The sequence below is a fragment of the Nicotiana sylvestris genome, chromosome 6, assembly GCF_000393655.2.
Source record: "Nicotiana sylvestris chromosome 6, ASM39365v2, whole genome shotgun sequence".
Classification (NCBI taxonomy): domain Eukaryota; kingdom Viridiplantae; phylum Streptophyta; class Magnoliopsida; order Solanales; family Solanaceae; genus Nicotiana; species Nicotiana sylvestris.
Window position 1 is genome coordinate 193571627 of NC_091062.1, and position 15229 is coordinate 193586855.

The 15229-nt window shown below is 39.8% G+C and overlaps 4 protein-coding genes across 4 annotated transcripts; 1 reads left to right on the top strand and 3 right to left on the bottom strand.

Annotated features, from left to right (window-relative positions):
• Nucleotides 1-6425: 6425 nt before the first annotated feature.
• Nucleotides 6426-8578, top strand: LOC104221275 (uncharacterized). Its single transcript, XM_009772301.2, has 3 exons — nt 6426-7091; nt 7209-7379; nt 8411-8578. The coding sequence occupies exons 1-3, from the start codon at nt 6426-6428 to the stop codon at nt 8576-8578; spliced, it is 1005 nt and encodes a 334-aa protein (XP_009770603.2).
• A 214-nt stretch (nt 8579-8792) lies between these two features.
• LOC138871873 (uncharacterized) lies at nt 8793-11914 on the bottom strand. Its single transcript, XM_070149787.1, has 2 exons — nt 11594-11914; nt 8793-8822 (listed from the first exon to the last, which is right to left on the bottom strand). Exons 1-2 carry the CDS (start codon nt 11912-11914, stop codon nt 8793-8795), a joined length of 351 nt encoding a protein of 116 aa, XP_070005888.1.
• Nucleotides 11915-12364: 450 nt separating this feature from the next.
• LOC138871874 (uncharacterized) lies at nt 12365-13261 on the bottom strand. Its single transcript, XM_070149788.1, has 2 exons — nt 12898-13261; nt 12365-12738 (listed from the first exon to the last, which is right to left on the bottom strand). Exons 1-2 carry the CDS (start codon nt 13259-13261, stop codon nt 12365-12367), a joined length of 738 nt encoding a protein of 245 aa, XP_070005889.1.
• A 25-nt stretch (nt 13262-13286) lies between these two features.
• LOC138871875 (uncharacterized mitochondrial protein AtMg00860-like) lies at nt 13287-14047 on the bottom strand. Its single transcript, XM_070149789.1, has 2 exons — nt 13472-14047; nt 13287-13322 (listed from the first exon to the last, which is right to left on the bottom strand). The coding sequence occupies exons 1-2, from the start codon at nt 14045-14047 to the stop codon at nt 13287-13289; spliced, it is 612 nt and encodes a 203-aa protein (XP_070005890.1).
• Nucleotides 14048-15229: the final 1182 nt, after the last annotated feature.

The window sequence follows — 15229 nt, forward strand, 5'->3', positions numbered from 1 at the left end:
TTGCTTCTAAGTATTGACATTGGCTCCAAATTTGGCGAACCCTTGCTTCAGGAAACTGGCCGTCGGGACTGATCTCAATCACCTGGGTACTTAGATCCTCGTCTTTCGGCACTATCTGACACCTCCCAAGTTGCCTTAAAACCCGATGCGGCGCGTATGGTTGAATGCTCTTAAGTCCCATTAAGAGAAAATGGGGCCTGGCTGCTGGCATGTATATGACTTCGTCGATCGGTAACCATCCTAGCGCCCACTGTATTTGACTGGCGTTGAGGGTATGGAAATATGAGGTCCATGCTGTGACTCCTTCCGGTAGGTAGGTCTCATTAACTCTGGTATAGAACTCCTCTATGCAGGTCTTTTCAGCGGATCCATGGCTCAGAAACTGGGCTCGGTGACATAGGTGTTCGGTCATCCACATTTGCAACAACAAATTGCAACCCTCGAAAAAGCTTCCTCCGGCTTTGCAAGACGTGAGAGCCCGGAACATATCAGATACTATCATGGGCGCCAACGTACTATCTCTCTGTGTGAGCAACGTACTGACGACCCCTGCTATCTTTATGTCAATATTCCCGTCTTTTCTTGGGAATACTAGTAGTCCTAAGAAAGTTATCATGAAAGCAATCCGTCTATGTTCTTCCCACTTTTGACGATTACTTTTGCTGCACAACTGGTTTTCTGGCTTGTCGAATCCTCCTATGTGACCATATCTTTGATATATGAAACTCATGCTGCAAAAACCTTTTGCCAAGTCAGGGTTATGAATTGTTCTGACTATCTTTAAGGAGTCCAGAAACCGGTGTATTGCTACAGCTCTTGGAGCAATCAGATATTTGTGCCTCAAAGGAGTCTCAGCGCTGCCGATATACCCTGCTATTTCTTCTAAAGTTGGGGTAAGTTCAAAATCCGAGAAATGGAAGACATTGTGCGCAGGATCCCAGTGGGGGACTAGTGCCCTTATGATATCTCCTCGTGGCCTGATATCCAACAAACTCGTGAGGCCTTTCAGATACTTCTTGATTTCGTCATGCCCTTCTTTGCCTAAATCATTCCACCAGAGCCGCAATTGGAGGGGGATTTTACTCATGATTGAAAAGGGTTCATTTGGAGTCGTGCTCATTCTGCACATTTATTAATAAGATTTTAACAAACGACACTTATTCTAATAAAAAACAAAAATATATGTGATTTTTCTCAAAAGGATTTCTGAACATGACCTCTCAGCACTTCATGAACGAAGATTTTTAAGGTTGTGTGAGGAAAAAAACGAGGTGGCCGTCTGTACCAAGGCACCCTTCCGGAGTTCCTTTCGGGAACATTTGGCCATTTTTGACATAAGCGGCATCACCCGGACTTGTTCATGACTCTTTTATCATTTTTCAAAAATAGAAAATTCAACATTGCAAACACGGCCTTTCAATGCCTCGGGGACGAAGATTTTTAAGGCTATGTGGGTCGACTGGACCAAGTCTTAAAAAATGACCCAAAGGTGGCTGTTTATGCAAAGTCAGCCTTCCGGCGTCCCATTCGGGAACATTCGGCTATTTATGACAAAACAACATCACCAAAATTAAAATTTGACATATACTTTTTTTGTTATTTATTTATTTTTGGCTTTTTTAGCAAAAGGTGGGGTTGGACCCGATGAGGGTTGCCTACGTATCTCACATCCGGTGAGAATCAAACCCGTGTAGTTCGGGCAATCAAGGATAAGTAGATGAACTAACTTTTTTTTTTTTAATTATTATTATCTTTGTGAAAGAACTACTTTAAAAGAAGAAAGGAAGTATTGATTTTCTCTTTAAAAGAAAGACTTCTAAGATATATTTTTGAATTTTCATTTGTTTTTTTTCTCTTATTCTAAAAAGAAAGTATTTTTGGAGTTCTACTTTTAATAAAAGAAATGCTTCTAAAAAAATATTTTTGAATTTTGAATTTTCTTTTCAATACTTAAATAAGAGGGAAAATATTTCGGATTCTTTTATTATATATATATATACGTTTTTTTTTAATAATAAAAAAAACTTTCTAAAGAAGTCAATAACGGAAAATATTTTTGGATTTTTGTTTCGAAAACTGGGAGTCTAAAAGAACTTTTCTAGACTTTGCAAGACAAACATTTTTGCAACAAATAAAGATATATATACATTTTAGGAAATAATGAAAAACCTTTGGATTTTTTATATATATATATATATATATATATATATATATATATATATATATATATATATATATATATATATATATTTGCAACTAATAACAAACTATTTTTTTAAAAAACAAACTATTTTATTTATTTTTTATTTTTATTTTGGCATTTTCATAAACAAATAAATAAATAAAAACCCATTTCAAAACAAGGCTCTTTTTTTTTCATTTTTATGGCAAGACAAACTATTTTTTCTAATTTGTTTTTTTTTTTTGAAAAACAAGACAAAGCCACTACTCCTTTTTTCTATTTTTCCCTTGCTTTTAATAAAACAAACTAATAAGACACTTTTTCATTTTCTCAAAATTTCGGCAGAGTTTTGACAGTATTTGTGTATTAGTTTTTTTTCAAAAATAAACAATCAATTCCCTAACCGCTATTTCTTTTTTTCAATTTCACAATATTCATAATATTCAAACACCGGTCAGCGAGACAAAATAAATGCACGGAAAACAAATAGGATGCCTCAGGATGGTCTATTATTTTCAGGTTGCTTGTCCTAGACGGACCCAACCCCTGTGTTGAGTCCCCTAAGTCAAATGCACATGATGCAAATAAACGTTCCTACTAGGGATCCGGCATGAAGTCACGTTATTCTATGTTCAAAACCTGGGTCGGTGTTCTAGACAGTGTACCCGAGCGGACAACTCGAGCTGAGGAAGGAGCTCCTTTCCGGGAACCAAAAGGCCAGCCGGCTTAGAAACTTTCCGAGCCTCTTTTATTTAGGGTATGACACTAACAGAATAGGGAGTCTCAACCAGTAAGCACATCCCCGGAGGTAAGAAGAGAAAGGTTTCGGCACAATTTATATATAGTTCAAATAATATTAAAGCGGTAAAAGCATCACTTAGCACATTTGAGCCCAAACATATAATAAAATCAGATAATAAATAAAGCCAAATAATAACAATTATTCTAAGCTCGAATTCTTAAACCTGAACCAGTAGTTCTGGGTAAAGACATCCCCAGTGGAGTCGCCAGAGCTGTCACACCTCCTTTTTCCGCACCCGCGAGGGCGCAAGGGAGTTTTTTCCAATTAAAGGACAATCGAAACGGGATTGGTTTATTTATTTCAGAGTCGCCACTTGGGAGGTTTAGGGTGTCCCAAGTCACCAATTTTAATCCCGAATCGAGGAAACGAATGACTCCATATTATAGTCTGCGTACCAGAAATCTGGATAAGGAATTCTGTTAACCCGGGAGAAGGTGTTAGGCATTCCCGAGTTCCGTGGTTCTAGCACGGTCGTTCAACTGTTATATTTGGCTTGATTATCTGATTTTGTACATTAAACCTATGTGCAAGTTTTAAACTCTTGACCGCTTTTGTTATTATTTTTACGAGAATTGCAACGTCGTGAAAATATATCTCGAACCACGTTACATCAATGCACCCGTGGTTATTGACATATCTCGACTCGGTTGAGATTTGGATTTGGGTCACATAAATGTGCACCCGAATTAAGAAAAATAAATTATTAAGACGCGCCTAAAGCAACTAACGTATTGTTATTTTGGGGAAGGCCGTAAAATTTGCTAAACGGCATGTCCCGGATTCTAAGTATTTTTAATATATATACATTTAGAGGGCCCCGCAGCTTCTACATTTTTGTTTGTCGAGGCTCGTCTCATTTATTATTAAAAGGAATTTACAACGTCATGGAAATGCATCTCGGGCCACGCCATAATCAATATACCCGTGAGTAGAGACACATTTCGATTCCGTTGAGATTTAGATTTGGGTCACATAAATGTGCACCCGAGTTTAGGAAAATTAAATTATTAAAGACGCGCCTGAAGCAACTAGCGCATTATTACTTTGGGGTAGGCCCGTGAATTCGCTAAAAGGCCCGACCCGGAATCTAAGTATTTAATGCATATATTTTTATGAGGGCTCCGCAATCTGTACATTTATTTTTTGGCGAAGCTTGTCTCATTTTTCTTTTTATTTATTTATTTTTTTATTTTTTATTTTTATTTATTTTTTATTATTATTTATTTTTTTTTAAAAAAAGGATGCTATTTTTATGCCTTTAACCATACTAAACCTTACAGCTTCTTTACGACCAGAGTCTCATAACTTGTTAGAAGTTTAATAAAAGGAGTTTAGCGAATGAAGGTTTCGGGAGTAGTAACAGCATGTACTAATACTAATTTTGTCCGAAGGACCTAAGCAAAAGGAAGGGCGAACATATTAACATCAAACTTGTGTCATAGAACAACTAATCCAACTTAATTAAATGACATCAAATAAACAAGAATAACATAACATAAAAATGAAGCAAAACACATACAGTGAAATATGGGCAGAGAATTATTATGCGAATTTTTTATATTGCATCTTCGAACATTTAACGTAGCATTTCCTTATCTAATACTTGAGGTTTACTAACCTTTGAACCTCGGCAAACTCAGGACGACAAACACGACCCCGACGGAACTCAAGCCGGACCTCACTGAACGAGGAACAAAGACGAAACCTCGGAACGAACTCGACGCACCGGACCTCGACTCAACTTTTGGACTTTGGACTGGAACTCGACTTCAACACAAGGTCGAGCAGCTCACCTCCATGAACTCCGGCTCAGCTAGTGGCGTGAGGATAGGGGAAACAGCCGCCGGGTTGCCTGACGTGAAGCTGACGGACTGTTTAGTCGACGATTGTGGGGTCGACGGGCAGTGTTTAATGGCCGGAGGCGTCGCTGGACATGGGGACGACGAACAGCAGTGGTCGTCGGGGAAGTGGTCGAGGGCTGGATTACGGTGGTTTGGACAGTAGGGTGATGGTGTTTCGACGTGAGGGAGTCGATGGGGGAGCTGGTCGCGACTGGTTTTTTGGGTAGGGTTGTTGCTGGTGGTTTGTTGGTTTCGGACGTGAGGTCGAGGAGCTGGGTAGTGATGATGGTGAAGGTGACGGACTGGTAAGGAATGGAGTTGGAGGTTGACGATGAGGTTAGGTTGTTGCTGTTGGTCGTGGTGCTGGGGGAAGGTGACGGGGTGGTGTTCGGACAGTGGAGGTGACGATGCTGCTGCTACTCGTCGGACTGGGTAGTGATGATGGTGGAGCTGGGAGGAGGAGGGTGGTCTGTTGGAGCAGGTGGTCGACGAGCAGGTGGGTTTGGACGTGAGGTTGTTGACGGAGTGAGTAGGGTTTGTTTATGGTGGTTTCACGGTGGGAACGAGGGTGATGGTGGTGATGGGAGCTGAAGGTTTGACGACGATGGTTATGGAGGATGAAGAAAGGGTGGTTGTTTGGGTATGGCTTCTCTGATTTGCCAACGAGAGGAAGAAGACGATGCACCTGTTTTTTCCAAAACAAAATTTTCAAAAAAAAAAATCCCCCTCCTTTGGCTTGTTTGTCCGTGCCTTTGTATAATTTTTGCCAAGACAAATGAGCCCCACGCGTGGTGGGGTTCGAGACTTGTGTCCCCCACGCGTGGTGGTGTTCCCCGTGTATCGTGTTTCGTCCGTGTTCCCCACGCGCGTCCCCTCATGTGTGGTGGACTCGGATTATTATGGGCTAGGTCCGAAATTAGGCCTAAAAGCGGGTGATTTGAACCCGAATATTATTCTTTTGCCCGGACCCGAGATATGGGAACACGTTGCTTAACTAGTCCTATGTAAGCAAAATAACTACCAAAAATAAGACTAGTATTTAACAAAACTATATCTTTTTTAAATATTTTCAAGATTTAAAATAGCTACAAAATATTAATAAAACTATTTTTGTAATTTTCGTAAATATTAAGATAAAATATGAAGTAATATTTTTTGTATTTTTCAAAGTTAAAATGACTATAAAATATTAATAAAACTATTTTTTTTGTAATTTTCGTTTTTTAATAAAGACAAAATATAAAGTAATATTTTTGTATTTTTCCAAAATTAAAACGACTACAAAACATTAATAGAATTATATATTTTTTGTAATTTTCGAATTTATATAAAGTACCAAGATAAAGCACAATTTTTTTGTATTTTTCAAGTTTATGAGAAATACATAAACTAAAATTTATATATATATTTTTGTGATTTTTCTTTTTGCAACGAAATAAAGTAAAATAGTTAAAATGACTATATTAGACCCAATTACATATTTATGCTAAAAAAATGTGAAAATCCTCGGGGAAGGTCAAAAATCACGTGCTTACACTCACTTGGGGAGTTACCTTTCAAATACTTAGGCATTCCCCTGGATACAAAGAAGATAACAGCTATGCAATGGCAACCACTGATTGACAGAATAGTTGCAAGAATTTCATCTTGGACTACTAGAAAGTTATCTTATGCTGGTAGGGTACAGTTAGTCCAAACAATCATTTTTGGGATTCAATCCTATTGGTCTCAAATATTCATTATCCCGGCTAAGGTGATGAGTCTGATTGAATCATATTGCAGAAGCTATATTTGGGCTGGTGCTAATACAATTACCAAGAGAACTTTGATAGCATGGGATAGAATGTGTTTACCTATATCTGATGGAGGATATAATCTTTTGAACATTAGAATATGGAATAGAGCTGCTATCAGTAAAGTCTATTGGGATTTGGCAAAGAAAAAAGATAAGATGTGGATGAAATGGATACATACTTACTACATAAAAAGTCAAAGCATAATGGAGATGGACATACCCCAACAGGCCAGTTGGATGGTGAAAACGATCATAGAGGCTAGAGGGATAATTCAACAACTGCCTACAGCGCAACTCAATCAGAGTAGCACCAAGCAGATATATCTAGGCATGCTGGGAAATCATAGTAGGGTGACTTGGAGAGCTTTAATGTTTCACAATGATGCTAGGCCTAAAGCAAGATTTACCATGTGGATGCAATGCCATGGCAGATTAATGACAACAGATAGACTTGCAAAATGGGGAATACAAGTGAATACAATGTGCTGTTTGTGCAATGGAACAAATGAAACACACACACATTTGTTTGGTGAGTGTAGTTTTGCCAAAGCAGTATGGGGAAGACTTATACAATGACTACAAATTCAGGTTAATACCAACCATGATTATGCACAGAAGATGGCATGGATAACAACAAAAGCTAAGGGGAAGTCATGTGCAGCCAGACTTCTGAAAATGGTATATGCAGAATATGTCTATGGGCTTTGGAGGGAGAGAAATAGTAGAATATTTGAGGGGTCAAGCAGGACAACAGAGCAGGTAGCAAGAGAAATGACATGTGTTTGTAACATCCGAGCTCAAGGAGGAATGAGAGCAAGATTACAACAGCTTAGATTTTGAAAGCAATGTAGCAACTAATCAGCCTTTTGTATAATTTCCTTATGTACTGCTCATAGAATAGGTAGACTTAGATATCATGTAAAGAGTAAGTGATTCGAGGATGAATCTACTTATTTGTAAAGGCCTCTTTTGGTGATTAATGAAAATATAATTACCAAAAAAAAAAGATTCAAGGAGTTTGAGGGATTTTTGAAGGATTTGGTTTGGAGATATGGAAAGAGGAAGTTGTGGAGATTACATGGTGTAAATTTGGAGGTGTTTGGAGGTGGTCCGCCGGCGGCGGCGATTTCTAGCCGGTGGCGGTGGGGCGGCGGCAGCGGCTTGGGGGGAAAGAGAAGAGAGAGTGATGAGAGAGAAAGAAGAGAGAGGAAATAATGGGGAAATATGGCAAATTTTTGGGGATTTTAGGCTTTAAATACCTAGGATGAAGATCAAACTAAGACCGTTGGATTAAATCAAGATGGGTGGATGAGATTGAATTTTGTCACTTAACCAAAACGACGTAGTTTCAAGACAAAACTACATCGTTTTAAGCTCTTCTTGGCAGCCCCCTTTTGGACCGGGCTTGGGCTCTTTGGGCTCAAATTTTGGGCCAATTTTGGCACAATTTTAATTAAATTACACTAGCCAAAACCCTACCCTATTTATCAAACCATTACTCAACTCTTAAAATATATACATATACAAATAAGAACAAACACACATACACATACATATTATATATATATATATAAGGCAAAAATTAGGCATTTACAGCTGCCCCTCTTTGCTCGAGAACATGAAGAGTTTTCGTGCAAAGACAAATAAATGCCATGGATAATTTTTTGCTTACATTCACTCTAGTGGAAGCATTTTGAAAATGGTGGTGAAAGAACCATGCTTCTGAGGTTGCCTACATATCCTTGGCTATAAAGGAATTAAGTCAGTGTAGTTCTGGGAAAATTTGGTAGGTGGGACTACCAGACACTGGAGTTAAGACTGTTGTTGTTGCTGTTGTTGTTGTTACTCTTACCGTTACTGCTTCTTACATCAAAAGAAAAAGAGAAGAGCACTACATTTGTCTGCAAACTAAGAGTACAAAAATTCCTATCCACGTGTCTTCTAGAGTCAAATCTTGATTCTTGACCTGCTCGCTTATGTTGACCTTAGATTGGATCTTAATTCTTTTGAAGAAAAGTTTATGACTCAATCTCGATGGCTTGCTTTCTGGATCAGAATTTGAGAAGATGAATCTTGAGAAGCTGGGCTGCTGACACATTATCAAAGCTAAACTCCGACTATCTTGTGTTTGAAGGATTTCTTTCTTCTGATGAGAAACTGAAACTGCAAGCTTTAATCGTCACTTGTGTTATACGGCAGAGCCTGCAAAGCCATCAAAGACAAACAAAAACGAACAAAATTTTTCTGCCCTAGTCTGGCACTAGGAAATTTTTGTGAGTTATTAGAGAAATCTGTAAATTATTTAATTTATTGAAAAGGCAGATAGAAACAGTAGTATAAACTAGCTGAAAGAGATAAAATTTGGTAATGAAGGATAGTTTAACCAGGGATCGGTACCTTGTGCAACTGAAAGTAAATGTAATCATAGGCTAGTACCCTCTCTTACTGGAAAGGAATAGAATCGGGTGTTAGCACCATGTATTATCGATAAAGTGTTGAATCCCTCTAGGCGAAACGGTTCGATCTGAGTTAAACTATATTTAAACAACCTGAGCGAAGATTACTTCTACTCGGAACTACGAACTAGATCCCCCTAGGCGAAACTGTTCTACCTGGGTTAAGCTACGTAAAATACCCTGAGCGAAGAGTACTTCTATCCAGAAACTATGAGCTACCCCTAGGCGAAACGGTTCTACCTGGGTTAAGCTACGTAAAACACCCTGAGTGAAGAGTACTTCTACCCGGAAACTATGAGCTAGATCCCCTTAGGCGAAACAGTTCTACCTGGGTTAAGCTACGTAAAACACCCTGAGCGAAGAGTACTTCTACTCGGAAACTATGAGCTGAATCCCCCTAGGCGAAACGGTTCTACCTGGGTTAAGCTACGTAAAACACCCTGAGCGAAGAGTACTTCTACCCGGAAACTATGAGCTAGATCCCCCCAGGCGAAACGGTTCTACCTGGGTTAAGCTACGTAAAACACCCTGAGCGAAGAGTACTTCTACCCGGAAACTCTGAGCTGAATCCCTATAGGAGAAATGGTTCTACCTGGGTTAAGCTATGTAAAACACCCTGAGTGAAGAGTACTTCTACCCGAAAACTATGAGCTGGATCCCTCTAGGCGAAACGGTTCTACCTGAATTAAGCTTCAGAAAACACCCTGAGTGAAGAGTACTTTTACCCGGAAACTATGAGCTGGATCCCCCTAGGCGAAACGGTTCTACCTGAGTTAAGCTTCAGAAATAGGAGGTGTGAACAATAGTGATGCATGCTGAAAATAAAAGAAAAATGGAGATTTTAAGGATCTTACGTTTGGTGACATTCGTTCACTTAGGACGGACATTCTGCACTACTTTGTTCCTACTTTAAACAAAGAAAAACTAGTGAGTTTTTAAAGTGGTGGTTGGTTTATGGCCTTAATGCCCTGAGTAGCTTAATTCACGACCATTGCTGTTGAAGAACTGATTCTGTCAGTGTGGTACCGAAATGTTATGCCGCTCTGTATCATTTTCTAGAGACCTTGGCTTCACAATATTGCCCCCAACTGTTTCATACCCAGATGTCCATGGTACCACTACCCTTTTCTCTAAGGCAATGCATTTTTCTCTAAAATCAAACTCGGTTGTCTTACCCCAGTATCAGTTTGTGTCCGTAGTGCTCATCAACTTTTCTCATAAAGCAGGTCTTGCTTAGGCGACCTTTTCAGCTCTTTTTTTAGACACTTTATTTGTCTTATCGAATGAGATCAGAGATGGATTTGTGCCTTCGTCAATGCCATATATGCCCCAAATTGTGCTCGACATTACGGGGAAGCTGTAGCCAGTGTTGCAGCCCTTTCTTTGCTTCGATTTTGATGCAGGATTAGACCGAAGGTGACTCAAAGAAAAATTATAGGTAAAAACAGAATAATAATTGGAAGCGAAAAAGAATTGTGCTTAAACAAAAGGTGTCCCTTTCGGGAAAAGGAATAGGGAGACTTATCTGAAGGTATGTGCCGACTTTAATGAATCATGACATGCATTTTGGACTGGATGTATGATCTGTCTGAGCTGTCTAATTCTCAAAATCCGCCACAAATGTTTTGTCTTGGTTGTGCTCATGCCGGAGAATCAAAGACCCTTATTCAGCTAGTAGCGCCCATTGCAGGTTTTCGCTAACTAACCTCTCTCATTTCTCTACTAATTGTCACCTTATGGTGCCCATATGGGTTTTTACCAATAAGACTCTCTCATTTCTCTACTCACTATCGCCTTATAGTGCCCGTACGGGTTTTCACTGATAAGACTCTCTCATTTCTTTCTTTTTTTGACTAAGATACTATATGAGGGAGGTTATCCAATGCCTCTGGCATGGGGACTTCAATCATTCTTAAAAAACATCGATCAGAAGTTCTTGAAAGATAAAAAGGCAAAATGAACCTTGAACTGAATTACAACTTTTGGAATCATTTTTACAGAAAAACCCGTGAAATAAAACAAATTTTTGCTCCAGTTTTGGAGTATTGGGAATATGGATTTTTTGTTCTAATGGGACCGAACCCAGGGTAAGGCTGTCTACGTATCCTTTTGGAATCAGGTCGGACGTAGTTCAATGACTCAGAGATTTGTTGTTGTTTTTTTTACAAGTACACAAGTTCCAAGAAGTGAGAAACAAGGAAGACAAATACGACTCAAAAGGATTAACAAAAAGGGTGACACTTATTTGGAATAGTGAGCAAATGATAGCCTTCGCCACTTCAATCTGAGAAAATCAATGCGTGAAAATTCTACAATGGGTATATATCAGACATAATATCTTTTGACTGCATCTGCGTTAATAGTCATGTCTGGTACCTGCCCTTCTTCATCTACCAAGTGCAAGGCCCCTTTTGGTAACACTTTCTTGATGGTGTAGGGTCCTTGCCAGTTCGGGGCGAACTTTCCTTTAGCTTCTACCTGGTGCGGAAGGATGCGTTTCAAAATTAGCTGGCCTACCTCAAACTGCCTTGGGCGCACTTTCTTATTGTAAGCGCGTGCCATTATTTGTTGGTATAACTGGACGAAACACACTACTGCTAGCCGTTTTTCATCGATCAACATCAGTTGTTCTAATCGAGTCTTGACCCACTCAGTGTTTTCAATCTCTGATTCCACAATAATTTGGAGAGAGGGAATTTCAACTTCAGTGGGTATTACAGCTTCAGTTCCGTATACAAGCAGATACGGAGTTGCGCCAACAGATGTGCGAACAGTCGTACGGTATCCTAAAAGAGCAAAAGGCAACTTTTCATGCCATTGCCTGGAACCTTGGATCATCTTCCTAAGAATCTTCTTGATGTTCTTGTTTGCCGCTTCAACTGCTCCATTGGCTTTTGGCCGGTAAGGGGTAGAATGGCGATGCATGATTTTAAATTGTTCGCATACCTCCTTCATCAAATGACTATTTAGATTGGTTGCATTGTCAGTGATAATGGTCTTTGGGATACCAAAGCGACAAATGATGTTGGAGTGAACAAAGTCTACCACTGCTTTCTTGGTGACTGCTTTGAAAGTGACGGCTTCCACCCACTTGGTGAAGTAATCAATTGCAACCAAAATGAATCTATGCCCATTTGAAGCCTTTGGCTCGATCGGCCCAATAACATCCATTCCCCAAGCAACGAAAGGCCAAGGAGAGGACATCGGATGCAACTCCGAAGGAGGCGAGTGAATCAGGTCACCGTGAATCTAGCACTGGTGACATTTGCGAACAAATCTGAAGCAATCTCACTCCATGGTAAGCCAGTAATACCCTGCCTGTAGAATCTTCTTCGCCAAAATATATCCATTCATGTGAGGTTCGCATACCCCTGAATGCACTTCACTCATGATCCGCTCTGCTTCTGTAGCATCTATGCATCTCAACAAGTTTAAATCTGGGGTCCTCTTGTACAGAATTTCCCCATTCAGGAAGAAACCACTGGCGAGTCGCCTTATAGTTCTTTTTTGATCTCCTTTCGCATGCTCTGGATATTCTCTTGTTTTCAGGAATCGTTTTATGTCATGATACCATGGTTCACCATCTGGTTCTGTCTCGAATGTATTACAGTAATCGTGTTGATTCCGAACTTGGATTTCTAGTGGATCAATATGAGTGTTGCCTGGATAAGGGAGCATCGAGGCTAGAGTAGCCAATGCATCAGCTAGCTCATTGTGAAACCGGGGAATGTACCTGAACTCGATAGATTTGAATCTTTTGCTCAAGTCTCGCACACATTGTCTGTATGGAATAAATTTGATGTCTCAAGTCTCCCATTCACCTTGGGCTTGCCTAATAAGCAAGTCAGAATCTCCCATAACTAATAGTTCATGCACATCCAGATCGATGACCATTTTCAAACCCATGATACAAGCTTCATATTCTGCCGTATTATTAGTATAGAAGAACCGAAGGCGGGCCATCACAGGGTAATGGTGTCCAATAGGTGAGATGAGGATTGCCCCGATCCCAACTCCTTTGATATTGACAGCCCCATCAAAATACATTTTCCATACAGGGTGATCGTCTGGAACCACTTCCTCTATCAAGTTGACCTCTTCATCCGGGAAGTATGTGCTAAGTGGCAGGTACTCATTATCAACTGGATTCTCTGCCAAATGATCTGCCAAAGCTTGTGCTTTCATCGCGGTGCGATTGACATAGACGATGTCAAACTCTGTGAGCAGGATTTGCCATTTTGCGAGCCTGCCAGTGGGCATTGGCTTTTGGAAGATGTACTTCAAGGAATCCATTATGGATATGAGGTAAGTAGTGTAGGCCAAAATATAATGTCTCAACTTTTGAGCGACCCAAGTCAAGACACAACATGTCCTTTCTAAAAGGGTGTACCTAACCTCATAATCGGTGAACTTCTTGCTCAAATAATATATTGCATGTTCCTTTCTGCCTGTTGCATCATGTTGCCCCAGAACGCATCTAAAGGAATTATCCATCACTGATAGATATAAAAACAAAGGCCTACCAGGTTCAGGTGGGACCAGTATAGGGTGTTTTGATAGATAATCTTTAATCTTGTCAAAAGCCTTTTGGCAATCGTCTATCCATCTGACACCGGCATCCTTTTTCAGCAACTTAAAGATGGGCTCGCACGTGGTTGTGAGCTGAGCAATAAACCTACTGATGTAGTTCAACCTCCCGAGCAAACTCATGACCTCTTTTTTGTTCTTCGGGGGTGGTAGATCTCGAATGGACTTTATCTTAGATGGATCCAATTCGATGCCTTTCCGGATGACTATAAAACTGAGGAGTTTCCCATATGGGACCCCAAATGCACACTTGGCTGGATTAAGCTTAAAGTCATACCTACGAAGCCGTTCGAAGAACTTTTTCAAATCACACACGTGATCGGCTTGTGTCTTTGATTTTATGATGATATCATCGACATATACTTCAATCTCTTTGTGCATCATGTCGTGAAAAATGGTGATCATGGTCCTCATGTAAGTTGCACCTGCATTCTTTAAACCGAATGGCATGACCCTGTAACAATAAGTACCCCATGGCGTGGTGAAAGCGGTCTTTTCTGCATCATCCTCATCCATTAGAATTTGGTGGTACCCACCATAGCAATCCACAAATGATTGGATCTCATGCTTTGCGCAATTATCTACAAGAATGTGGATGTTTGGCAAAGGAAAATTATCCTTTGGACTTGCTTTGTTCAGGTCCCTATAGTCGACACAACCTCTGGTTTTTCTATCCTTCTTTAGCACGATCACAACATTTGCCACCCAGGTGGTGTATCAGACAGCTCTGACCACATTGGCGCTTAGTTGCTTCATTATTTCTTCTTTGATTTTGTCGCTCATGTATGTTTTAAATTTTCGTTGCTTTTGTTGGACTGGTAGAAAACTAGGATATGTAGGAAGCTTATGAACCACCAGATCAGCACTTAAACCCGGCATATCATCGTAAGACCAAACAAACACATCTCTGTATTCAAATAAAAGTTGAATCAAGATATCTTTGGTTTTTTGTTCAGTGTGAATGCTTATCTTCATTTCTCTAACTTCTTCAGGACTTCCGATATTAATCATCTCAGTTTCATTGAGGTTTGGCTTAGGCTTGTTTTCAAATTGTTCCAACTCTCTTTTTATTTTCTCAACAATCTCATCTTCCTAATATTCAACCTCTTGATGCGTTATTTCGATATTAGACAGCTTTTCAAGATCTGGGCATGAATTCCGCATGCATGTCATGTTATTAAAGCCGGCATTAACAAAACTGAAATGAAAATAAAATGACAGGAATTAGGAAAAGGAAAAGATAGGAAACTTAATATGAAACTGAACTGCATTTTATTGAATTCGAAAGGATAGAAGGGTTAACATCAAAACAAAACAATCATCCTGAGATATTTGGATTACAACCCTGAAAGTAACCCAAAATACAACAAAGAAGCTGCAAAAGCAGACTACCAAGACTCCTTCCTTGTGGGGAGAGGAGTTGCTTCCCAGTTGGTGAGCATGGTGTCTAGGTCAATTAGTTGCACATCGGCACGACTAGTGCCTTCACCAGCCTGGATCATATTCACTTCAGAAAATATCTCGCTGAGGCCATGGCCAATTTCATCAATGTTTGCATGCGCTGAG